General features: G+C 44.0%; 1 protein-coding gene and 1 long non-coding RNA gene across 5 annotated transcripts in view; one reads left to right on the forward strand and one right to left on the reverse strand.

Annotated features, from left to right (window-relative positions):
* Map3k20 (mitogen-activated protein kinase kinase kinase 20) overlaps positions 1-27,591 on the forward strand; it is a 159,365-nt gene that overhangs the window by 81,276 nt on the left and 50,498 nt on the right. For all 4 annotated transcript variants that reach the window (NM_001398993.1, NM_001398994.1, XM_087652488.1 and 1 more), the window contains 5 exon segments: positions 1,747-1,775; positions 1,891-2,028; positions 8,541-8,627; positions 14,192-14,266; positions 19,358-19,464. In NM_001398993.1, the coding sequence (NP_001385922.1) occupies positions 1,747-1,775; positions 1,891-2,028; positions 8,541-8,627; positions 14,192-14,266; positions 19,358-19,464 (436 nt within the window).
* LOC134486106 (uncharacterized) lies at positions 6,128-6,705 on the reverse strand. The gene is made up of 2 exons (XR_015684380.1): positions 6,616-6,705; positions 6,128-6,446 (listed from the first exon to the last, which is right to left on the reverse strand). It is a non-coding gene; the product is annotated as an uncharacterized LOC134486106 (long non-coding RNA).

A 27,591-nucleotide genomic window follows, 5' to 3' on the forward strand; every position in this document is an offset into this window, starting at 1 on the left:
CGGTTCACAAGACTCTCATGACAAGCGCTTCTACACCCACCGACCCATCCTCCAGCCCCATATTGTTTTTTGTTGTTATTTTTTTTAAACGAGCACTTGCTAATATTATGTCAGGATCATGGAGATATTTTAAGAACAACTGAATACCACAGTAATATTTATTTGCATTTTATTTGCAAAAGTCTGTAGCTCCCTTCTTGCCGCTGCACATTTCCGTTCAGACTAGTTACACCACACTGGTTATTTCCCAGTTACCAAAGTCACTAGTAACAGCTGCTGTCTACCTTGCTCAAGGCACTGGGTGGCTTACTAAACAAACCCCAGAAACCCTCCTAGGGCATCTGTCCTTGGCCTTCTCTTTGACCTTCCCGCTCCCATAGAAGTCCTCCTTCCATAGCAACACTCTAGGCTGATGTCAGCTTTGGAACTGTTTCTTAGGCATGCTGTACAGATGTTTTACATGGCCTTACATGTCTTCTGTCCAACCTGACCTTTTCACCTTCTCCCTCCTGCCTTAAAAAGCCACGCCTATCTTTTTCTTCCTTGGTGAGTGCAGTGCCAGCTGCTGAAGCCAGAGGTTTCTGGATTTCATCTTTGAGCCCTCGTCCACCCAATGCTACTCCTCAAGCTCCCCCCCCCCCCGACCCCATCCAGACCTAGATATTTCTCAGTTCAACCCACTAGGCTCCCATCCTTTCCCACAGTCTGAGGACTGACAGCACCATGTTTCTCCCGGACCACAGCCACTCTCATCACAGCCCGCTCCTTGCCTCTTGCTGTGTGCTGTGATGCAGGCCATCAGTCTCCTGTCTGCCTCCTGTCATTCTTCCACATCACATTCTCTGTGTCCTTTCATTTCTCACAAGACCTCTTCTTGGATTGGCTTCTGTCTTCCAGAATGGCTATGCCTTTACGCCTGCACCTGAGTGTTTCATAGGTGAAACTCCTCTCTCTCCTAGGCTATTCTGTCATCAAGTCTTAGTTCAAGCATCCATTCCTACCAGAAACCTCATGCAACCTCCCCAGGCTTAGATGTTCCTCTTGGTTGGTTCTTTACTAACTCTCTTTCCCTCCTCATATAATTCACCGCCCCCCACTTCATTGTGGATGTTTAATGGCCTCTCTGATGAACTGCAGACTTCATGAGAGGAGAGGAGAGGCAGCGGTGACCTTTGACCCCAGTAGGTGCTCAGCAACATTGTGGTCAAGACACAGTGTATGAGTGAGTGAACGGGTGTTGTCTCCACCTTTCAGAAAATTAATCTTCAATTGGGAAGAATACTCACACACAGACACACTCATACACACACACACACACACACACACACACACACACACACAGTGAGACAGAATTTTAGATCATAAAACATAAAAGGAAAATAGTTACTGAATTGGAGAGTTCCTTCCTATAAGGCAGATAGCATTTTTAAAACGCTTAATTCCATGAGGTGCTGCTCAAAATGGCTTTTTGATACCTGCTTTATACAAATGTGTGCGTTTGGAACTGGGTCTTCTTATGTATCCCTGACAGGTTTAGTTCCTGCTGTGTAGCCTAGGCTTGCCTCAGCTCACGGTAGCCCCCCTGCCTCAGCCCGGGATTGCGGATGCACACCACCATGCCTAGCTTATACTGTGAAGTTAGAAATGGAGTGGTTTCAAAGTTAGAAACATGAAGTTGTGTTTTCTTCGATGCTAAGACGATTCAAACAGAAGTGATTATCATAATCTCTCTTCATTTTCTTTCAGTTGTCATTGCTGCTGACGGAGTGCTGAAGGTAGGACTGTTTCTTTTTATTTGAAGAGAGTTGTCCATTTCTGATGATGGTTCTGTGACTAACAGTCTGCTGTCAGTGCTGGGTAGAAAGTTGATGTTGGTTCCTATGTCCTCAGATTTGTGACTTCGGTGCATCGCGGTTCCATAACCATACAACACACATGTCCTTGGTTGGCACTTTCCCATGGATGGCTCCAGAAGTTATCCAGAGTCTCCCTGTGTCTGAAACCTGTGACACATATTCCTACGGTGTGGTGAGTACGTTTCTCGTTTCTCGTTTACCAAAGGACATAGGAAGGGCCAACAGCTTAGAGAAGAAAATAGCCACAGTGGAGGCCTTAGGGAGGGGCTTTCCAGCTGTCACAGTGTGTGCTTGATCACTTATGACTCCGAGCTAATCGGCCCTGCAACAAGAAGAACCATCACTACTTCCAAGAAGCAAATAATACAGAGCCTGGCGAGTGTGAGGCCTGCCGGGAGTGCTGTTGTGCTGAGTGGAAATATGACTGTAGAGCATCTGTGTAGTTCACGGATACTGCGAATGTCTTAGAATAGATGGCCACATGGTGTGTGATGGCCAGGAGCTGCCAAGTGAGCTAAACTTGTGCATTTCTGAAACTACAGAAGAAGATGTAGTTAGACCAGATAACCTTGCCCAGGTCTGCTGCAAAAGCTATGAGAGCAAATGGTGAAGCTAAGGTGTTGGAGGGATGGGAGGACAGCGGATGGGAGTAAGAGTAGAATCGGGATTTAGCTCAGTGGTAGAGCGCTTACCTAGGAAGGGCAAGGCCCTGGGTTCAGTCCCCAGCTCCGGAAAAAAAGAACCAAAAAAAAAAAAAAAAAAAAGAGTAGAATCGAGGGAGGAGCCAGCCAAGGAAGGATCATTTGGGAGGAAGAATCTGGTAGGGCATTTCCTGCTGCAGGAAAGAATCCTTTGTGGCTTGTTTGAAGATGTTTTTTCCCCTAAAGTGTTGTATATCCTTTAAAAGACCCAGAGCATCATGGGTAACTCTGAGTCTCTGGGTCTCATTGCCTCTGTGCCACATTTGCCACCTCCGAATTACCTATTTGACCCTCACAAAAGAGACGCTATCACTGTAAGAAACAGGTCACTCCCTCCACACACCCTTTTCCTGAGGTAGGAGGAGGTGGTGGAGAGGACCATGTGTCAGGCACTGCCCTTCCCCTCTTGAGCTGACTTCCTTATGTGGGGGCTTTTCCAGTGCGCCAGTGCTTCCTAAATTGCTACATTTCTTAGGGACGGGTGAATTTCGATGGCTACTGAAAACAGTTTCAAGAATGGACTGTATGTTTTTGGCTAAAGTCTAGGGTTTTAAAGGGGTTAGATGGATGGTAACTGTAGTGTCAGCTTTAAATAATTCAATTCCCCTTAATTCTGAATGTTTGTGAGAATGAAAACTTCACTATTACAGAGAACAAGGAAACATTTCCCACTGATAGAAAGGGGCAAAACAAAATAGTAGTCCCAGAGGAGACTGCCTGCCCAGGCTGTGTTCTATGTCCTCTCAGTGTATTAGTCATACACTCACCAAAAATTCTGAAAATGGATTTTGTTACAGTGTTTTTGCTCAGGCATGGCTGCACCGTGGACCACCTGCCTGGCACATGCGAGGCCAGTTCAATACCCAGCACTACACAAGGAAATTGTCTTCTTTTTGCTAATTTATGGTCCTTTAGTGAAAATGTTTACCTACTGAGTTAGTCTCTGGGCTGGACACAAATGTGGGTTGATTTAAATTTTGCATAGCATGTTTGATGGTACCAGAACCTCATTTCATTGCCTTCAACAGAAGCCGATGTGCCCTATTCTGCCGGCCCTCCTGGAAGGCAGCAATGTGCTGAACATGTAGGTCTTTTGTCCGGCTCTCCCTGCATGTACAGGAGTATATAAGAATAGAGACATGCACCCAGGCACCCATGTTCTCACTTGGCGGGCTCTCTCCAGCTTGGTTCCTACTCTAGCAGCCCATGTATAATTTATACTTTGACAAGTCTTGGAATTTCCCTATTAGAGATTTCTGACCTGAAGTCACAGCTCTGAGTTGTGTATAAAAAGAACTTTTAGTTTCAGTATTATTGCATTTGTGAAAATAAACTCCACACCACTTTCTTCCAGATGCCTGGGACTCTGTGTGAAAAGGCACCAGTCTGCCTTTCCTTAGACAGTGCCCTCGTGGTCCCTGTAACTGAGAGTTAATGCCTTTTCCCCTGGAAACCATAGCTACTGACTGTGACTCCTAAGTCTAAGGATCCCTCCTGTGTCTTAAAATCTGTCTGGCAGTTCTCACCGAGCACTTCCTTAAGTGCTGCCTAGATCTTTTTTCCCAGAGCTGTAGGTTCTCCATTTGTTTATAAAACCCTTTTACTCCAGGGGCTGTGTGCCACTTTCGAGAGATGCGTGTGCACACAAGGCCTTCAGTCACACGTGTACCACCCCCACCTTTGCTCAAACTTGTGTGGCTTCCTTGCGGGGAGAATGGTTTTGCTTTGTTTTTAAGTCAAGGACTCACTATGTGGCCCGGCTGACCTGGAATTTTCTATGTAGGTCAGGGCTGCCTGGAACTCACTCAGAGATCTGCCTCTCACCTAGCCTCTGGTATTAAAGACATGGGCCATCCTGCTGCCTGGGGAAAGGATGTGCCAGACACTGAACAAGCCGTTTCCTAAAAGAAATGCACACTGCCAGGACTGCCTGACACCACACCCCAGGTGTGGCCCAGAGCCCAACTGTCCAGTTCCCTGACTATATCAGTCTCAATGTAGAATTCATGCAAGAACCTGCCTGCCTGCCTGCCCTTGAGTAGCAGAAATAGAAATGTTTCGTTGTCTCCTTAAAATCAGTTTAGAGGGTTGAAGAAATGGCTGCTCCTCTGGAGGACCTCAGTTCCATTCCCAGCACCCACGCAGGGGCTCCTAACTCTCTGTAACTCCAGTCCCTGGGATCTGACGCCCTCTTCTGGCCTCTGCATGCACTACACTTGTGTCAGACCCAGACTTACATTCAAGGAAACGTCAGAACAAAGCCATCATCTGGGTCTGACCAAATGACTCAGTGTGGGTTACCCCATTGAGCTAAATTTAATCCCTAGAAGGAAGAACGTGGATGGAGAAAACAGCTTCTCCCAAGTTGTCGTCTGACTACCACATGCATGTAATGCATAAAATAAATGATTATAAAATCATCTTCCACTACTAGTTTCACTTTGAATGAAGTTCAGGAATGCTGGCTTGCTCACACAGAGAACTCTGTCAGCAGAACCTCAGAGAATTATGTTCATGCCGATTTCAAGATAAGAATTCAGGATGGCATTTGACACTGTCCCTTCTCATTCTGTCCATTCTAAATAAGCATCATCAGTAAAAGGGAGAAACAAGCCTTGCTCACCAGAACCTTTTGTCTTAAAACAACCATTTATACAAACAAAAACCAAAAGATGGTTATGAGTTCCCTGTAAGTTGGGCATCAGAGAAAGAGAGTGCATAGTTGTTCCAGTTGAGGCCATGTTAGGACGTAGACATCTGTGATCCTCAAACTTCAAAAGAAGCACCTAAGAAAACAATATACTTATGCAAAATGGCGGCGACCCTTCCAAAGGAAGAGTGGTCACTCTGACATAAACGTGCATAGCTCACACTCAGAGAATATGGCCATCAAAAGGTTGATTTTTGAAACTCATCCAAAAAACGAGGCATAGTTTTGTCTTTAGTCTTTCTTGACTTGAGAAACGAGTTTTATCTGAACGTGTGGCAAAACTATCTAGCCTCGTGCTGCCTTCCAAGACCCTTCTTGTTGCTATGCGGAGCAACAGTGTTAGGAAGCCAGTCGTCCTCTCTCCAAGGAGAACTTTTACAAGAAAGATGTTTGTACATCCTTAGTACATGATCTGCTAAGAAGGGCATAGATCACTGAACAGGCAGCCTTGCGAGAGCACACGGCTTGTCACCCTCCACAAAGCTTTCCCAGTGGCATTGTGGAAGGGTTGCCTTCCTAGGAGCTTCCAGCCAAAGCTAGCTTCAACTGAGGGAGCTTAAGAGGCACCCTCTGCACCTTGTCTAGAGTGCTGGCTCAGGTGACGGCTTCCTATTGTTTGTGAGAGAAAAGGCAGAAACACAGCCCCATAGTCCAGGTTTCTCTTCTGTAAACTGAAAATAGAAAGTTTCCTTGTGAGTGCAGTAACTGCGAGGACGTCTTGATATACAATGAGTTGGAAAATATTTTTAAGGCAAAAGATCACAGCAGTGTTTGGCCTGCATCCTCGGAACTGGAATTTTAAGGCATCAGCTTAATGTATTTTTAGACCTCCAAGTGACTTCCTGAACAAACTTACTTCTTGTGCCAAATGTCGTTTTTATTGAATGTATTTAAAAAAAAAAAAAAAAAGCCACCCTATCTTTCGTTTGGGTACATTCCCAAATCTGGATACTTAAAGGGAAAAGTATGGGAGGTGCTGAGTGGAAGACCTTGTTTGGGTTCCACAAGCCAAGGCTTCTGGCGGTGCGCGCCTCTGCCCCACAGTTTTGAATCCCGTAGGCACCCCCTCGGCCGCCATGGCTCTGCAGAGGCGCAGATGGGGTGACACAGTCCGGTTGTTCCAGGGTCACGCCTCTTCATTGATTAGACTTTTGATATTTTCCAGCCAAATATTTCAATCTAAAAAAGTGAAGAATAAATGCCTTTTTGATGCGATGTCCTTGCCCCAGAGTCTCAGGGGCTGCATTTTACTCTGTAGAATCCAAGCAGATATTACACGTGGGCACACACTTGTGTGCCTGTCGCGCTTGCCCGCAGACTTAGGAAAGGGGAGGCATGAACTGTTTACCTGAGCGTCTGCGAGGCTGAAGCGTTTGACATTTCTGAAGCTGCCTTCTTGTCTCCATTTCCCCACCCTTCAGCTCCGTCCCCTTCTGTCACTAACAGACAGTGATGATCACAGGAAATTGAGGGACCTCATTTCCTGCTCAGCCCAGTGCTGCCTCTCCCCTGCACAGGCAGGCAGGGTGGCTGGGTGACTACATTCCTGTGCTGACTCCTGCCCTCCCTCACTAACCTCCAGCACTAGCACCTTCCCCTTCTGGGTGCCCCATACCTTGCCTAATCACTTGTGTGACTCAAATAGAATTATTCAGTAGCTCTTCTGAAGAAGTACCTTACACACTTGATTAAAAGCCCAAAGAGGCTTCAGGGATTTTTTTTTTTCTCCTCTCCTGCTTGAGGAGCATCTGCCAATTTCCCTGATTTTCTTGCTAATTATCTTTGTGCTCGCCAGCATTCATTTAACATGCCATGGCTTGAACAAGACAGCAGGCTGTCTGAGGATATAATGACTTTACAGTTTAAGGCTTACTCGATAGAGCCATGCCTTCCATCTTGTGTTTAGAAATAGGCTTTTGAGTTTGCAGCAAGGGAGAGCAAAACCTACCTACCGTGCAGAGTCGTCGCCCCAAGTCTGCCCGGCTCTGTACCTTCAGCAGAGCCTGTTGTGTATTTTCCAACAGTGAAGCTTCCCCATGCTTAGATGGGGATGAGAGCACGGCCTCCAAGTAAGGAAGCAGTTTGTATCCCACTGACCTACTTGGTAGATAGGTGTAGGCAAGTTCATGTGAGCTCCCCAAACACCGTCATTGTCACCCATAAACTGAGGATGATATCAGAGGACCTGGTAGTGATCAAGGCAGCGCATGTAATGGGGATTTGGATTTGGAGCACATTAGGCCCTCAATAAATTATAGTGCTTGTCAAACTGATTATTAACAAAATTAGAATTGCTTTTGTGCTTTGCAAAGTGCCGGTAGACGACACCTTGTGATATCGGGCTGGCGTGGTGACACATGCCTGTAATTCTAGCACTTGGGAGGCTGAGACAAGAGGATCTTAAGTTCAAGGCTAGCCTAAGCTACATAGCCAGTCTCTTGTCTCAAAACCAATTTTTGGGATGCCTATTTGAATAAAAAGAGAAAGCAACTGGGCATTCAAATCGCCATTACTCAGGATTTAAAGAGAAATCAAACCCACTGTTCTAGAACCACTTTCCTTCTGCAGCATTTCAGTTGATGTTCGCTCCCCCACTTAGCTTGAGTTTTACACAATGTTGGATGCAAAGATTCACTCGTGCACACAGTCGGCTCATATGCTTATTAAATGTGCACTACTCAGAATATGACATAGTGTATGTATGTAGGAATGGATTCCTTAGAATGACTCATTCTGAAATTTGTCCAAATCACAGTATCTAAATGTTAAAATTTCACAGATATCTCTGAGTATGGGACAGATGAGTTTGCTAACGATTTGAACTGGGAACATTGTGGGTTTTTGGGTTGGTTTTTTTTTTAATTGTGGCATTATTGAACCTTTAAAAAGTGTTGAATGCCTGGTTACTATCTAATGAAAAATGTATCTGAGATTCAAGGCAGAAAGACTGTTCTCTAACAAAATACAAAACCTAGTTTGTGGGAATATGTGAAAATACCAGAAGTAGTAAGATCAAGTTTAATCGCTAATATAAAAATTTAAGCGTAGACACTCCAATACCTAAAACAAGTTTTTTTTCTTTATATACAAAGAAAATAAAAGTATATAATGTATGGTAGAAGTCCTATGTTTGAATATATACATATATTGTGGAAGTTTCTACAGATGTTGGCTACGTGTAGTAATTGGATACAATTAAGTGCTAGCTACATTTTTCAGTAATATACCGATATAAAGTACCAGAATAAAAATTCCATTTTCTTTTTGTTATAGGTTCTCTGGGAGATGCTAACAAGGGAGGTCCCCTTTAAAGGTTTGGAAGGATTACAAGTCGCTTGGCTTGTAGTGGAAAAAAACGAGGTAAGACTCCGTTTCTCCATTCAGGTGCATAGATCAGAAAACAGAATTGGGGGTTTGCAAAAGACTTTTTCATCTTCTTCAAATTGAAAGTAAGTTCACGCTTATGGAAAGATTAGCAGTAGGAGCTAACACAAAGGGTCAAAGTGATGTTATTCCTCATGAATGGACCCTTTACATCTAATTGTTGCAGCTTCACGTCGTGATGCTGTAGATCAAAAATTGGACAAGTACTGTACTACTTTCTCAGTCTCAATTGTAAAACCTGGGGGTTTGTTCTTAGTGATGAAAGAAGCCATTGCGCCCAAGGTAGGGAACAGTTTAACTGCATCTCCTGCGTTCAGGACATCTTTTTTACTGGCCGGGAGTTGATATATCTGTAAGAGACCTCAGCTACTTCAACTTACCTCTCCCAGCAGGAGTCACTATAGTACAAGAAACTGTCGCTTAGATGAGAATTTCAAAAATAAAAGAAGAAAAAATAGTTTCAAAAAAGGGGAAAAATTACAGTTTTGCCACCTACGTTGAGCACTACATTGAAGATGAGCTCCTCACTGGAATCGGCGAGGCGGTGGCGAGAGCGCTGGCTTCTTCATGCAGAGTCGTTCCATTTCAAAGGAACTTCAGTGGCGTAAACACCGTTTGTGCTGTGTCCCCAGCCTCGCTTTTCTTCTTCCCACAAATTGAGACTCTCAGCTAGTTGGACCTATGAGCCTACATCAGAGACCGTGACACATCCATATCAAAGGGAGCAACTACATTTTGAAAGGTTTCAAATTGTCACTGAAAGGCACAGCCATGGAAGCCTCTCAGCATAAGGATGAAGCGTCCAGTACCACAGCATTAGGAGAACTTAGATGGCGTCGCGGACATGCACGCTTGCCTTTGCAAGGCAAAACCACTTATTTCCCAGGGCTTCCTCATTTTCCTTTCCGTGTACAAAGGCTGAGTGCAACCTTAAAGTGAGATAACCTCTGCACGGATGCTATGTAAAGATTGCTCCCTTCAGCGCTTTAACAGAACTGGATTGACCCACGCCACCCCCCATGTGAGTCTAGAGCAAGCCTGGTTAATCAGAGAGCTGCTGTTGACCGGAAGAAACCAAAATTCCGTCTCCCGGATCCCATTAACCCAGAACTATCGGACTAATTTGTCCTCTCCACTCATTGAGGATGGGAGGCACGTAGTAGTGGCTGGATTTGATGGGAGAGGGCTGCCCAGCGTAAGAGATGAAAAGGACTTCTGTGCAAGACCAGGCCTCGCTTGTTGCTCCACGAGAGCTGTTAGGTTTTAATTAGATGATAGTAATTTTCCATGCACTGTTCAGTAAGACCTCACCTCACATGAGGTAACTGATCATTTTTGAACACGAGGACCCACTTGCTTCTGTTCTATACCTTTGGCCAGTGAGATGGTTAGGTGTTTAGTTCAGGCTTCACAATTCTAAGTGAAGACAGCACTGACCTTCATCTGACCCAGAAGCAGGCACTCTGCAATCTCTACACCACACAGGATGGACCAGGAAAGGGCTTTAGAAAGCCACCCAGATCCCCCAGAGTTGACAGAATGATTCGTATTTTTATCTGGAGAGAGACAGAGTAGGTTGTAGTCCAATGCATTTTTAAAGCATTGGATATTTAAAGTGAAGAGGGGGATGGGCTTCCATCCTGCCTGAGGGCTGGGACGCTCCCACCCACACCCCTCAGAACTTAATATCACGCACAAGGAAGCCATCTCCTGGCCCTAGAGCCAATGGGACATGATGTGGTGTGCTGTGATGAGCAGCTCAAGACTTCCTGAGCCGTTCATCACAAGAATCGGGAAGTTGAGAGAACCCACATGGTGACATAGGTTCAGCTTGCCAATGAATCAGAGTGCAACTGCTTGATTTAAGGATAATTATCTACTCTTTGCATTCTGCACAGTACTCACTTGTGGAAAAGAAAGTGTTGAAGCTAAGGCTCGCTGGGATTCGAAGTGTTCCCACTCACGAAGGCGTCTTCCTTTTGCCATGTTAGAGACGCTGGTTCCCAAACAAGTTCTGCTCACGTAGTGTCAAAGCAATTTCCAGAGACCGAGTTCACCTCGAGAAGCCTAACCTATAAAACCTCTTCAACTTCCAATATTTCCTTTGTCTTTACTGTTGACTACCTTCGGTTTTGGGGTTGGAGAAAGGTTTCCATATTTCTGGCAGTCTTCATTTAACTAAGAACGATGTGTTTAAACTACCAAGGAGAGATTGTTAAGGTGACCCATTTAGTCATTCTGTAATCTCTATATCCAATTAGTAGGGTTGCATTTCAAAACTGCTTCCTATTTTGAAATAAATATGGACTCCTAGGAGTCTGTAAAAGTATTTACCCAGCTTCCACTGCTAATTCCTTATACAGCTGCAGCGGCATCCAAGCCGGCCAGTTAGGATTGGGGCAGCACTCCTAAGCTCGGTGCGAGCCCTTCTATAGGCTGTAGCTCCACACGGAGCACCATGTCTGAACCTATAGAGAGGTCATGCTTTCTAATATTATATCTAAGGACCTTTGGTTCTCAACTCTTATGGAGCAAGGCTTTTGACTTGACAATTCTGACATTAGCCTCTATTAAAAATAGATTCATAAACCCTGTTACACCTTCCCAAGGGGGCAGCAAACCTGCACAGAAGTCAGTGACTTAAGGCATTAGTAAGAACTTTTTAAATACATGTATTTGCTTTTTTTTCTATGTCCATGAAATATCAGTGAGCCTTCAGAATGTCCTAGAGTATAATTTCTACGTTTATAAATACTTGGCTTCTTATATAAATGTGTTTCATTGTAAATAGCAAATTAATTAATACAAAAATCTTTATCAAACTTCTATTTTTTATTGGGACAGTGAGATGGCTCAGCAGGTAAAGGCACTTGCACCAAGCCTGATGACCTGAGTTTAATTCCCAGGATACACATGGTAGGAGGAGAACTAACTTTCTTTCTTTTTTTTTTTTTTTTTTTTGGTTCTTTTTTTTCGGAGCTGGGGACTGAACCCAGGGCCTTGCGCTTCCTAGGTAAGCACTCTACCACTGAGCTAAATCCCCAGCCCCGAGAACTAACTTTCTTAAATTGTCTTCTCACTTTCACATATACGCCATGGCACAGGTGCACACATCCCTGTACACACACACACACACACACACACACACACACACACACACACACTAAATAAAAGCACAAAAGTTTTAAACTTAAATTTAATCTACTACTCTTTAACTTTAGAAAGAGAAAACCAACAGTTTTTTTTGCATCTTACATATAAAATGGTGCAAACATATTTTTTTAAAAAAATACCCTACCTAGTTTAGTTATTGGGAGACACTCTACTTTTAAATGAGAAATCTTTGTTCTAAAATATTTAAGCTTTAAGTAGTGTTTCCACGTAGTACAAAGATGTGGCCATTTTGGTGTGTTTGGATGCGTTAGGAACGCATTCAAGTTCTGTAATCAGGACATAAATACTTCAGATCCTACTTTAAAGAACTTTTTAATACACTAAAGAAATCCCTTACGTAAAAGTATCTGAGTCTGTGGTTAACTAATCCTTGATGATATTAGATATTTAAATTACCTTTTCCTTTGTGTGATGTTTGAAATGTTGTATATAAAAAGATTTCTAGTGAGAAAAGAGGGCATCAGGACATTCAGCCTGCTGACATTGCTTCATTGGTAAACCCCGTCAAGGCTGTGCTGCAGGGCGTCCCTCTGAAACCTTCCGTTCATTTGTGTGGAGTACACACGGCTGCACGCATGCAATTGTAGTGAGCTTTATTCACTCTCACTCCCAACCATCTTCTGTCTTTTAGGTGAGCAACTCATTTTCCTTTAGATCTCCATGAAAAGTGTACAGTTTACAATACACCTAAGTAACAGTAGAAAACATGGTTCTGCTCACTGTGATGTCAAAGGACTGGCAGTTTCCAAGACTTGGCCTAGCCTTGATGTGGCGAGCTTGCTTGTTTATTAACTTTATTGTGATATCATCCGTAATTCTAAATGTAGACTATCAGTTCTCCTGCCCCGACACCTATTTTTTTTTTCAGGTCTCTGCATAGCGTCACCCAATTCCAGCCAAATTCAGTTTTAAATTTTCTATTTGTAAAATTTCCCTGGCAGACAGTTCTAGACACTTAGACCTTAGTGCTTAGCTTCTCAGTTCTCCACGACAACCACCCACCCACGCACACCCTCAGCATCGGGGATGCAGCCCAGTGCTTCGTGAGCGCCGCTGGTCCGCCATGGCTGTGTCTCCAACCCCAGTGTTCTCCCTGTGACAACTGCTTCGACAGCCCCGGCTCCGCCAAAAAGAAAACCAGAAAACCTCAACGTGCCCGAACGCAACATGCTTCAAGTCAGTGTAGCCATGTAATGTGAAGAGTAAATGAAAATACTACAGAAAGCACAGGCTAGGCATAACCTTACTAGGAAGATGATGAGGCCATTTAAGGTGCTTAGTCTTGCGGGTGAATGCAGATACAGCCAGGTAGAGATAAGCTGTGTTAATGACTTGGTTCCAAGACCAGCACTGTTGCTAGTAACAGTACTTTAAAAACATAGTTAGCTTGTGAATAATGTAAAAACCAGTCTCCTCTGATTTCTTGTGTGTGGATATTGTGCTTTTGAGAAGTCTGGTATATTTGTAAACTGTTAAAAAGTTTTTTATGTTTTTTTGTCATTTAGTTAGATGCTAAGTCTAGAAAATTATAAACTTTATTTACTTACATAAATACACACGGGACACTTGAGATTTGGTGACTTGCAAGAGAGTTCTGGATTATATGGCACTTTGCGGTCTGTGAAGGGGAACATTGATCTTTACAGTGTTGAAGATCAAGCTCAGGGCTCATACATGCCAGGCCGTTCTGTTGTTGCCGATGAGTTATCGGCCAGACCGTTAAGCCTTTTAAAACAAAAGTTCCCCCCTGAGATAGGGGCCTGCGGTGTTCTATGAGAACCAGGACTGTAGGGTGTGTGAGCAGGATCCATGCTCACAAGCCAAGCTTTTTGTATCCAGTCTGGTTCAGTGCACAGGCGTGGCCAGAGGTGAAGCCAAGTGAGCTATGCATTCTGAATGGCACATCCAGAATCACCAGTGAGAAAATGCAGAGTGATCTTCTGAGCCAAGGACGGTTTCAGAGCCTCACACCTACTGCCAAAACTCAATTTGTTTCCTAGCTACCTGGCTGGCATAAATCTTATGTCGCTATAAAAACGCAGTGATAAATTTAAAACCACAGTTTTAAACACAGCGTTAGGCCCCAGCTTGCCCCTCTCCCACTGTAGCTGGGATTGTTCTGCTGCATTTGTCACGATGAACCCGACTTTTCCATCCACCAGGATTTCCACCTGGGAAAGCCGGAGCTGGGCAGATCGGAACATGAATTCTCCTGTCATATATTAATATTAATCTGTGGAAGCTTTAAATTCTGTGTCCTGTTTAAGCTTCTAAATGAACTGTTTGACAGTCCGTCAAAGGTCATTTTCTTGTCGTGAAGAGTAAACCTGTGGCTTTTTTTTTTCTGTTTTCCTCCTTTGTTGTAGAGATTAACCATTCCAAGCAGTTGCCCCAGAAGCTTTGCTGAACTGCTACACCAGTGTTGGGAGGCTGATGCCAAGGTATGTTTGTTATGGTTCACATTTCTGAAACCTCACCTGTTCATTTCTGAGGTTTTAAAACCTGGGGTAGCAACTGAATTGCCAAGCCTGTGAACGGCAGGATGATGAAGCCCCAGGTGGACACCTCCATATCTTGATCAAGTGACTTATATTGCCTTTGTTTTTTTAACAGCATTTGTTGGCATTCTGGTCGAAAAAACAATTTTGTTCTTCTGCTTTTAATCATGACCATTGTACCTTGTTTTTAAAAACAAAACAAAACAAACAAACAAAAAAAAAAACACCACACATAACCAAAAACAAAAACAGCCAACACAGTTCACACTATATGTGAGGTTGCGTTTCAAGCACTTTCTATTAACTCTTGGATATAGAATCTGATCGATCTCAACCTTGGCTCACAGAAGGAGCCAAGGCAGCACAGGTTAAATGATGGGCCAAGGCCACACGGCCAGTGGATGTGAACCCAGAGAGTCTGCCATGACTCCCTGCCCTTAGCCTCTTCTCTGCTGCCTTTCTCTCTAACAGGGGAGCAGGGAGAAGTTTATGTCAGTAGAATCACAGCGTGTCCTCCCTGGACAAGTCTGGGGATGCTTTTGAATTGTCACAATAAAACTGAAGAAATTCCAATCCTAGGCTTTTGTGCATCTATCACATGTAAGCATGGATATCCCAGCTCCTTTTTCCCACAAAGTTTAGCCCTAAGAAAATATCCTTAGGTGAGTGGTTGTGGTGCACTCAGGAGATGGAGGCAGGTGGATCTCTGTGAGTTTGAGGCAGCATGATCTGCAGAGAGAGTTCCAGGACAGCCAGGGTTGTTATACAGAGAAACCCCGTCTCAGAAAAATAAATAAATTAATTAATTAATTAAAAAAAAACTTCTTGGAAACGTATGGAAATAGTTATAGATAAAATGATAGCTAGCCTTGGATTTGCTTCAAAGTGAAGGGCATCCGACAGCCGTACAAACTAAACACGGTTGGCAGTGATAAGTTTTGAAGCTCAGTCATAGAATATAGAGGCACATTATACTGTTTTGTGCTTGCTTAAATTTTCATAGTAAAGGTTCTAATTTTAAAGTGAGTCTCATAGATTAGACATTAAAACAATTGAGCAATCAAAACTCAAGAAACAAAATTCACAATTCAAATTTGTAAAAAAACATTATGGAAATTGAGGTCTTACTACTAATTCAAAAACAGAGGCCTTAAAATTAATGAAGAAACATAATAATGTGGACTTCTTCCATACTTTATACCCATGTCCAGTGAGAGCCCCACGAATGAACACTGATGACGGGTCTGTTCTTTGGTGGAAATGGCTTAGAGACGATGTGAGCCTGTGGACAGAATTCCTGTTGATTCGTACATAACATCTCCGGCATGTCACCTTACGCTGAAGATAAAATACAGTGACACACCAGCAAGCGCCCGTGTTGGGAAGCCTCCCAGCCGTGTGCCTTGCTTCTGTGGCCAGGAAGACTCCTTACGGGGCTCCCTTGGCCCTGGCGTCCGGCAGACTTCCGTCAGCCTCTTGGCAAGTGGAGCTCCATAGAACTTAGTGTTATTTTTCCTAAAGCACCTGACTTTCCATCTCTACCGTCTTCGTTAGTACATGGCAGTGGCGCTCGAGGTTGAGTGCTCCAACCTGCCCCTCTGCTTTAGGGCCTCTTACTTTCAGTGTGTGATTTTTTTCTTTTCTCCAGAATGAGGGGTTTTAATAATTAAGCATAAAAAAATGTCCACTTTACCGCTAATTAAGTTAAACTGTAAGCAGATGCTCGTGTACTTCTTTTCGAAGACGGACTGTTTGAACGTTATCACCGTCCCTCTACTTTCATGCCCGTGGCAGCAGACAGTGATTCTTAGCAGTGTTTTCTCTTTCCGGCTTAGAGATTTCTCTTGAAATTATTTGCATTGAACTAGAATAATGTACTCAGATCCCTAGAGTCGTAATTATATTTCAGTATGATTTAATTCCTTGGTTGAAAACATGGTGCTACATTAGTTAACATCCTAAGAGTGTGCACTTAAATGATAATATAACTACATTGAAAAGCAAGGAATTTAAGCCCGGAACAGTAGCCATGAAACCAGCAATGCCTTTAACATGTAGGAAGCTGAACCCTCTGGGAACCGAAGCATCTTGTGCTCCAGCCACATGAAGTATAAAGTAACTTTGAAACAGATTTTTGTTTTCTACACTCGTGACATTTATTCTGACAAAGTACTCCAGGCCACTGTGTTTAATTTGATCAGAGAGCGGCTGCAGCTCGCCCCTCAGTACCCATGGCTAATCTGTCAGCACAGGCTTCCTCCCCTGAGCATGCTCTTTCTCCGGCAGCACTCCACTAAGCCTGCCTTCCCAGGACCTGTGAACCTGCCCAGACCACGGTCAGTCTGGGTTATTATCGAGCTTGTATGGTGATAGATTTTCATACTAAATGGATTGCACGGTCTACGAGGGAATACACACACACACACACGCACACACGCGCACACACACACACACATACCACACACATGTGTGTGTACACTTTTATACATCAAATCTTTTATCTCATAGAGTATGATACCAATTCCTACCTAATTCTCAGCCATAGAAAGTAGATGCAGAAACCAGACCACAGTAAATTTCCTGACATTTTCATCCCGTGGCTCAGAGTCGGGACCAGTCCTTCTAATTGGAGAGCAGCAGTCGGTTATTTCCTTTTTCAGACTTTAGACTTTAGAGTATTAATACTTAATTACAATATTCAGTTTCTCTCTAAGGCTAGTGTTCTTTTACAGTGAAGGGAGACCTATAGGGAAAACCTGGTATTGTATAAGTGATAGTATGTCCTGGTGGCCTAGATTCATGTGCTCAAATATTCCATTGGAGTTGGAAATGTAGCTTAGCCGGTGTGAAATAGAGGAAGAGAATTATAAATAATACACAGTAAGTCCAAGATCAGCTTGGGATATTCAAAACCCTGTGTCAAAAATAAAATTATATACATACATACACATATAAATATATATACATATCCCATATATATGCACATGAATAAAAATAAAAAAAGAAATAAAAGATGAGTATTGGTTTGTTTTAAAATGGCATCTCTAAAGCTGAGAATTATGTAGCAATTGGTATCATTCCCTATGAGATGAAAGATTTGACATTTAAAAGCATAACCCAGGTTCTGTGACCAGCTTTCTGTACAAAGCTGGATAATGTCCACCTTTCTAAGCCTGTTGTCCTGTGTATAAGATGGACATAGCAAACAGAGATTTAAAGATGCTTAGTGAGAGGTCCTGGCTGTCACTTCTTTCCTAGATAAGTAATCTGTTCATCACACTGTCAAGGCAACTAAGTCCTTAGAGGAGCATCGCCAGATGCTACACAGCATACCCGTTCTCCAAACAGCACACTGAGACCATGACCACAGAATTCTACATTGTTGTTGGAGGCCAGGGTCTATTTTGCCTGGGCTGGTTTTGAAGTACTGTGCTCAGTAATCCTCGTGTCTTAGCACCAACCCCCCCTTCAACAGCTAGGACTGCTGAAATGACCACTGCAGCCAGCCATGCCTGCGTTTTAAATGCTCATTCTGATAATGTATGAGAATTGGGTTTAAGATATTTTATTAGGGGATGCTTGCCACGTGAATACAAAGGAGTTTAATTTTATTTCAAGAATAATTCAATGTAGGAGAAAATAAGTCTCTAATAGTTCATTGGGCTGGGAATGTAGCTCAGTTAGTAGAATGTTTGGCTAACATGTACAAGATCCTGGGTTCATTTCCCCGCGCTGCATAAATTAGGTGTGTTATATAGCCCAGCACTTGGGAGGTAGAAGGAAGATCAGAAATTCAGGGTCATCCTCAGCTACACGGAGTTAAAGGGCTAGCCTGGGGTCCATGAGCCAGGTCTTTAAAAAAAAAATCATTAGCCCTGTTGTTGCTTTTCCTGCTGCACTTCTGGTATTTATTTTATTGTCAGTTTTTGTTCAAAGTTACACAGCTTGGGGGTTTTCTGTTTTGCTTGTTTTTCATTTAAAACCTGACACATGGTAGGAGACAGGAAGATCGGAATGAAGTTTAAAACCATAGACTTGTTTTCATGCACCCTATTTAAAGCATTTTCCTTTGTTCACCAGTAACATTTAACTATGCTTTATTACACACACACACACACACACACACACACACACACACACACCATCTGTGTGTGCACGCACGTGTGGGCGCCCTCGAAATAAACGAAGACAGAAGTCAATAAATACCCTAGTTTTACATTTCTGAAACATGGGGAAAGTGCTTTCCTTAATGATGTCAGAAGCACCAGGTCCTAAGAGCAAGCCACCTCAACATTGTTCCTTCCTGTTTTTGTGCTCCCAAATTAAAATGCGTGTTTTAATTGCTGTAGCTGTAATTTGTTCTGAAATGGTGTAATTATGAGGCACGATGAGGAGAGAGCATGCATCATCCTTTTATTATGCCTCTCCATTTTTGTTTTAACCTTTTGTCTGCGCCTTGGCTGGAGAGGAAGGAGGTGAGCAGAGACGGGACCTGCTAGAGACAGACTGGGCAAGCTTTTTCAGGAGCTGCTGTCAGAGCCATGGGATAAACCTTGAGGACAATGATGTTACCCTGGCTTAAAAATTTTTTCAGACTGATTTGGGACGTCTTTTTAGTTCCAGTGGGTTGGTAAGCAGATACTGCCTGCCCACACACAGTCTATAAAAACAAGACAAAGGGAACCATTGTGAACTGAAGAGCCCAGAATGCACAGTGTAGTTAAGCTTTAACCAAGTCCACTGCACAGGTTCATCTCTAAAATCGGAGCTCTTGGCCACGCCTCAAAGTAAGACTTAGCGCCTCTCTCCATACATACAAACGAGTACTTGTTATCCCAACCAGAGTCAGTGTGGTAAAAATCAACACGTGTGTGTATCCTTGAGGATAACTAACTGCGGGTGAAGACCATGGCTCCCTGCCCCCAGTGGCCTGCTGGTTTTACACACACAGTCAGAACCCTGACATGTTGAGGCTGGACTTTCTCCTGTTTCATTCCTTGAATCTCATGGTGGTTCCTTCTTCTCTTCTTTCAGAAACGGCCATCGTTCAAGCAAATCATTTCAATCCTAGAGTCCATGTCAAATGACACGAATCTTCCTGACCAGTGTAACTCATTTTTACATAACAAGGCAGAATGGAGGTAGGTAGCTCCAGTGTGAGTCCCAGCCCAAGGCTGAGGAGAACCAGACACTGATGGACAGTCCTGATGTTTAAGCACAGCTTAGGGGAATGGGGAGCGGGGCAAGGGGCATGGGGCAGCAAGCCCCAGAGCTGTAACCCTGCATTCATTTGTGAGAGTTTTTCTATGCTTGTTGTCTTAGCATGCATGCATCTAAGTGTCTGGGAAGAGGGCTGAAGTCATACCTTGAGAAACAAAAGCCATTTCCAGATCTTTCTCTGTACACAATCTGTGGTAAGACGCTTTGGCCTCCTTCCAGATACACACACACACACACACACACACACACACACACACACGCATAGTGTTAGACTTGCCATGTGCACTGTATCTGCTAGCGCAGGGACTGGGGAACCTATAAAAACACGATAGATATGATAAACCCTAGTAAAACAAATAAGTAGAGAGAGAATCGGACTGTGTGAGGGGAAAACAAGCCTAAGATGAAACAGTTGGGCCAGGTCGAATGACGCAGGGAATATAAATAGCACGTGTGGGGGCTGGACACTGTCCCTCCCGACTCAGCGGAGATTTGAAGAAACTTCATCCCTGCTCCTGATATCCATGGCAGTAACGATGCCCTACGCCATCTGCTGGTGCTAAGTGAGTACTGCATGCACTGGCTCTTGCCGCCTGTCAGTACACATGACTGGGGGCCTTCTATTTGACTGGTATTTTACGGTGGCCTTATTTATCTATTTTCATGCCTTTGAAGCAGCTATCTAGGGCCATTGACTTTCATGATTTTTTTCTTAGCAATATAAAATTAAAGCAGTAAGCTCCCATCCAAATCTGAGGGATTTTTTTTTCTGGCCTAACATAACTTAACAGAACTTTAGTGTGACACTGTTTCCTACACTAACATGTAATCAGACCATGGCCCCTCAATCTCCACATGTGTGTTTCATTGCTCTTCAGACAAAGACAGAAATTCTCATGGTTCAGAAGACCCACCATCCAGCCCCACCTTGAGCATGCCCTGAGCTTTCAGTTCCTCCACAGAGGCACAGGTCTCCCTGACCAGAGCTCTCAGTGCAGTCTCCTTTTTATAGACACCCTGTTCGAGTTGCACATTCCTCCTGCCCCACCTCCCCCAGCTCCCATTAGCCATCAGGAAGCTGGTGACCTTGCATTTCTGCAAGGGAGCAACCCCCACTCTCTGGCCAGGTCAGTTCCACAGAGCTCTGGGGTCATTGCATTGATGTGTCTCATGGCTGGAGTGCTGGAAATGCAAGCAACTGTTTTGTGTGTCTCCTCTCCATCTCGTCCAATAGCAACTGCTCAGTAAACATATGAAGAGCAGGAGGGAGGGAGAGAAGGAAGGAGGCTGCAGCAGGCAGTCAGAGCATGACTGTAGTGATGTAAACAACACTGCTCTTACCCTAGAAGATAAATATGTACCTAATTCATTTGGCATTGTGCTTCTAGTCAGAGTCTTTAAACGTCTCCTGGATGCTCCCGTAGGTGCTGGGCTACACTGATTAATACAGTGTTGCCAGACATACACTGAGCAGCAGCCCCCAAAGCACTTGCTAAATATGAGGATACAACCACCCGCATTCTGCCTGGCAAGCCACGTGACAGAGAAGGAATGGCTAACAGAGCGTTAACAATGAAATCTGATCCGACCTGAATATATAATACAGGCTTTCCCTAAGGAAATGCTGTTTGATCTGTTGTCCAAGGGATTTGAGGGATTTTAAAACTGCGAGTATCAAGTGTGTTTGAGATAGGGTTCTCTAAGTGTTCCAACAACGAAAACCGAGCAAAGTGACTAAATTTTCTGCAACTATTGAAATTTCCCATAGCCAAAACCGAGACCCATCTTAAATAAGTTTACAAGAGAAACATCATTCACTTACAACTTTCTTCCCTAGAGTGGTAGACTAGAGCCTCTCAGAAATTTTGCGTCTAGGACTCCAATTCATTTTTTATGTGCTTATGTGCATGGTGAGTTTATGTTCATGTGTGTGTGCGTGGAGGTATTTTATACACATGTATATGTATGTGCACACATGTGTGTGCAGAAACAGAGGGAGGGCCTGGGTTTATATTCATGTGTGTGTGCATGGGAGGCGTTGTATGCACATGTATATGCAGGTGCACACATGTGTGTGCAGAAATAGTGAGGACCTCCTGTATCTCACTCTTTCCTTGTTCCTTGAACCAGGAGAGAGGCTATGGCAGACAAGTCCCAGTGGCCCTCCTGTCTCTGTCTGCCTGGTACAGACAGTGCTGCGACTATACACAAGCACTGTCATGCCTAGCTGTGTGCATGCCAGGACCCCACCCAGGCCTCATGCTTGTACAGCACACACCCCTACCCAGAGAACCATCTCTCTAACATCTCTATTTCACTCTTAAAAATTATTGGGGGACCCCAAGAAATTTTTGTTCAAATGAGTAATATTTATTACATTAAAAATAGAACTGAGAAAAAGTTAAAATATATTTATTCATTCACATAAAAAGAAAAAATAGTAAATGCACACTGGTGAAAAGATGGCTCAGCGGCTAAGAGTGCTTGCTCCTAATTCCGATGACTGCAATTACTTCCCAGCACCCACATCAGGAGGCTCAGGGCACCCTGGCTCCCCAGCTCCAGGCTGTCCATTGCCCTCTTTTGGTCTCTCTGGGATCCCACCCACATGCATGCACAAGCAAATAGACACACACATAGATACACATAAAAACAAATCTTCTTAAAATGATAATAAAGTCTGCCTCTGCCTTCATCCATGGCCCATATGCCATATAAAACATCAGGAAAACTATGTTCTTCTGAGAACATGAGGGTAGAAAAGCCAGCTCTGTCATGCTGCCATCTGTCATGGTGTACGATCTTGAAAACCAGCTAGGTCTCAAGAATTCTCTGAGCAGCTCTCCTGGATCCCCAAACATGCTGCAATCCCTACCTTCCAAGAAGCATTTTAATTAAAACAGCATTCTAATGAAAGCACATTTTACAAAAAGAACTATCATCAAGCGAACGATGATGTTGGTGAGGATGTGGGAAAAGAGAGATCCTTCACTGCTGGTGGATAGTAAACTTGTGCCACCTCTGTGGAAATCAGGGTGGAGATTCCTCAAAGAAACAAAAACTGAACTTCCATGACTCAGCCATACTCCTCAGTGTTCCATTGCTATGAAGAGACATGGTGACCATGGCAACTCTTATAAAAGAAAGCATTTAGCTGGGGCTGCCTTACAGTTTGAAGGTTTAGTACATTCTCATCTTAGCCTGGATCAAGGCAGCACACAGGCAGATAGGATGTCAGAGAAGTAGCTGAGGGTCCTACATTCTGATCCTCAGGCAGCAGGAAGATAGAGCCACTCCACTTGCCTTGGGCTTTTGAAGCCTCAATACCCACTCCCAGTGATATACTTCCTTCAACAAGGCCACACCTCTTAACCCTTCTCAAATAGTGCCACTTCCTGATGATTAAGCACTCAAATGTATGAGCCTAAGGGGGCCATTCTTAATCAACCACCAGAACACCCAAAGGACAATGTTAACAGATCACTAAGACACTTGCACATACATGTGGCTCACTGCACTCTACACAATAGCCAGGTAATGGAACCCACCTCGGTGACCATCAGTAAGATAAAGAAAATGTGGCATACCCTTATGCAGTTATGCCTTATTTCATGCAGTTGTAAATAAAAATGAAATCGTGGCCTTTTCAGGAAAATGAGTAGAACTGGAAATCATTATGCTAAGTTAAATATGACTGACAGACATCGTGTGTTTTCTGTTATATGCAGAACCCAAGTTTGTGTGTGTGTGTGCATGTGTGCATGTGCGTGTATGTCTGTATGAAAAACTGGCTTGGTGGGATGTATATGTAATCCGCTGGGGAGGCAGAGACAGGCAGATGCTCAATGGCCAGTCAGCCTAGTCAAATCTGTGGGTTTCAAGTTCAACAAGAGACCCTACCTCAAAAATAAAGTAGAGAGGGATTGAGGAAAATACCTGACACCAATCTACTGTTTACACACATGCACACACTTGCATACGCACACCTACCAGTGCATACCCACAAGAATAAACCACAGCACCGTACACACACAAAATAAAACTACCTGTGTAGTTTATAGTACCTCTGTATGGGTTGCAGAGCTGAAAAAAGATTCATGGCTGAAAGGAAGAACTTTGAGTGAGGTGGGAAATAGAGAAGGCAACAGAATGTGTGGTTCAAACATCACAGGCAAGGACTGGCAGGAGGTTAGTGTGGAGGACAGAGGGCTGAGGAAGCAAAGAACAGGTGAGCACACAGTACAGTGACTCATGAAAATACGAGGAGGGAATGCACTCTTTTACATGCTAACTTGACAAATTAATTTAAATTTAATTAATTAATTAACTTAATTTAATGGAGGTCAAGTGGCTAATAAGCACATGGAAAATCTTCAGCTTTACTTAGCAAACAAGCAAAAGGGTGAATAACTCATGATATTTTTCAGAATTTCACACTATATGATTTTAAATGCCCTAAAAAAATGTACAAATGCTTTGCCCCAGAAGTCCTGCTACTATGGCTTTATTATAGGGCAAACCAATGGGGAGGCTTTTAACAGAATGTGTGGGGACTTGTTCAGACAACCCTGTTTAGAATGCCAAAGCTCGAGACAGAAGTTGTGTAATAAAAGAACTGCTTTCAAAAAAGGTGTCCCCACGCCTAGCAGGGTGCATCCTACCCATGACTTCTGATCAGTGGCTCTAAGAAATGAGCTTAAAATGGAAGCTACAGGCCCCTTTATTCAAAATGGCGGCAGTAAAGAACCAGTGCACAGCAATGCGCATACCCATGCGCACTGGGAAATGCCGCAGAGAGCCAGAGGGTCGCGGAGGGAGGACATTTTCCTATTTGCCATTTTTAAGAACTTTCTCATTAAGTCTGGATTAACTGAGTGATAAATGTAATGTTTAAAATACTTCAAAGTGAAAGCCGGGGAGAGTAGCACATGCCTATAGACCCACCTACTCAAAAGGCTGAGGCCAAAGGACGGCAAGTTCTAACCCAGCCTGGGCAACATAGCAGAACTCCATCTCAACATAGACAGACAAACCCCACACCTTGAGGATGGAAAATGACGAGAGCTGATACTAAAGAATGGGGAGGTACCCTGATAGTAAGGGAGCACCATTTCCCAGGGGCATTCTCAGGCCTCTCGGGAGCTGTTAGCGCTGCTCTGATACAGCGTGTGTGTCTCACCGGACTCTCACCTCAGAGTAGTTTGAGGCAGCAGAGCTATGGTAACTGAACTTGACAACTGGTTAAAGCCACAAGGGATGATGCTTAAAATACTAGTAATTAGGGTTGGGGATTTAGCTCAGTGATAGAGCGATTGCCTAGCAAGCGCAAGGCCCTGGGTTCGGTCCCCAGCTCCGAAAAAAAAGAAAAAAAAAATACTAGTAATTGGTGATTGTTCATAAATTTCCTCCAGATGCCGCGCTTCCTTTGGGTTATCTCTCTCAATCCCCATAGCAGTCCCAGTCGTGTCCCAGGAGCTAACCTGAGGCCTCAGTGGCTTGGGTAACTTACCTGGGCTCACATTGTACTGCAGTGGAGCCATAATGAGGCCCACATGGACGATAGTCCCCAGTCATCGGTCATGGCGGCTCTCCATTAATATGCAGCATTCTTTTTACCAGATTCCTTTCTTGCTCAGAAGCAAACTGCAGGGTGTGATCTCTTTAGGTTACCAATCAAGTGGAAAACTGTCATTCAGTGTACCACATTACAGAGAGACTGTCATGGGTCTTCAGATCGCCCCATAGTTCAAAGGACAGGACATTCTGCTATGACTTCCTTTGCCCCAACTTTTATCAGGGCTCAAATGGGAGTCACCATGAAGTGTGCATCCAGGCACGCAGAGACACTTGCAAGTGATGGCCACCTGCCCAAGCCTTCTCTCCACACAGGCAGACAAGACATCTAATTTAGAAAGTTAAATGATCCTGAAAGTCCTCTGTAAAAGTAGCTTACTGAAGGCCACTTAAACAGTATAAGGAAAGAGAGCTAACATGGGACTCTGCTCATCGAACCCTCAGCTGCTCGAGCAGTCGGAGCGGAACCTGGGGCCCCACACTTCTGCTTCCCGCTGTTATCACGTGTGACTGCACAAACCTGCAATGGTGTACATGAATGAGCCAAGGGGCCGAAATGGAGTGTTCAGGTTCTGCCTATCTACAAAACACTGCCGGTTGTTTTTTCCATCGTGGCCAAAGTACAGTCACTATGACATGCCTTCAAGAACAAAAGGCAGAGATCAAGAATGGATTCTTTGCAATTTGGGTAGGAGGACCCATCACGTGTTCATGCCACAACTTTTATACGCTCCTACTTTCCATGTAATATAGGAGCCATGTGGCTGTTTCCTCAGCCCGACCTGTGACTCCATAGTGAATCTGTCTAATGAAAGGATAGTTCCAGTTCAGTGCCTGAAAATGGAAAACTGATATTAGTTGAAACCATCCTTGGCTGGATTCGGTTGGAGAGAACCAGTTTCCAACAACTGGAGTTTTAGAATGGGAAGGTTTTCTAAATGCATCAATAGATGCATAAAACAAAGTCAGCAACAAGGGGTGGGGGTGCCTTTTCATGTCCTCAGGTTCAGGTCACTCTCCCGCAGCGTGCAGGTAGGAGCAATGCTGGGACTCGGGGCATACAGGACAGGTTAAGGAAGCTCAACTTCCCAGTGGGTTTGCATTTCTGCCACAGCCTTCAGCTTATTTAACTGTTGATCTGTTTTCCACAAGGGCTCAAAATCATAGTGGGCTCCCTGAGCCAGATTTTGAGATGAGGCCTTGGATTTAGTTACAAGCAAAACAGACTGCGCTAGCCATTCATCCTGACGGAAAGGAGAAGCTCCAGTGGGATCAGTCTCATTGGCAGGAGAGTTAGGACAAACTTACCAAGTGTCTCACAGATAGCGGCCCTGGCCACTCCACCACCAAGAATGCCTTGCTCTGTGCCCTGCTTCCACCCAGTGACCCTCTCAATGGCCCATAGTGGCTCTTTCTCTTTTGTAATGAAAGTTTACTCCAAGGAGTTCCATGCTGAGTTTTTCTCTTCAGTTCTCCATCTGAAAAGTTAAAACACAGTCGTTCATGAATTGGCATCATATTTTTGTCAGAAATATTAAGGATTAAACTTGGATTTTATGATAAAGTCATAATTCTAAGAGATTTCTGCTTTCCTGACTTTTCTTGGGGCTGCACTGTGACTTATTGTCCCTTCATGTTTTCTCACATGGCCCCAGTAAAAGGGACCAGGGTACACAGAAGCTGCACTGAAGCCTTCCCACGCCGAGGGGTTCTTCCTACAGGCAGAGAGGAGAACCTGTGGGTGGAGCCCCACCCCCAAGCTGCCCCTCAAGTTACACAAATCATAGGAGTGGACGGAGACAGCCACTTATTCTGTCCTTGCCTGGAAACACAAGGACAGGGTATCGCCAGCAGCTGAACTCTGGGGCCCATGCATCCTTCCACATCGAAGTCTCACCGTGAAGATGTAGTGTGCAGCACAGGCTTGTCTCAGCAGACAACCAGAAAGTCCTTGCAGGACACCGTTAACCTTCCTGTGTTCCTTTGCATGTCTGTGCATCACACACACACACACACACATGCCCTTTCCTCTCTCATTACTTGGCTCATGGCTCATGTGCAAGCTCTTCAGAAACTCAAGGCGGAGAACTTCCAGTTCTCAGAGCATAAATTTAGACATTAACATTGTGACAGCCCTGGAGGAGGAAAAGTTTGTACCAAACACCTTGCCAGTTTCAGTTTGTGTAAGGAACAGTTTCTGTTACTGGGCAGAGTGTCCTGAGTGGCCTAGACAGGAGGGAAAGAACTTCCTTTTAAATTATAGAGTCTAAAAGAGACTCAGAACTTCTCTAGACAAGTATCCCATGCTTGCTAGATTATAAAAATTATTTGTATGGGATTCCTGTGTGTGTAAGTGTGTGTGTATGTGCACTTGCACACTCATGCACACCTTTATGTGTTTCTTGTACTTTTTCTTTGTTTTTTTTCCTTCTGTTTGTTTTGTCATATACCAGTTTGCTCGTTTTCATTTCATC

The sequence above is a fragment of the Rattus norvegicus genome, chromosome 3 (genome assembly GCF_021556685.1).
Source record: "Rattus norvegicus strain SHRSP/BbbUtx chromosome 3, alternate assembly SHRSP_T2T, whole genome shotgun sequence".
Classification (NCBI taxonomy): Eukaryota; Metazoa; Chordata; class Mammalia; order Rodentia; family Muridae; genus Rattus; species Rattus norvegicus.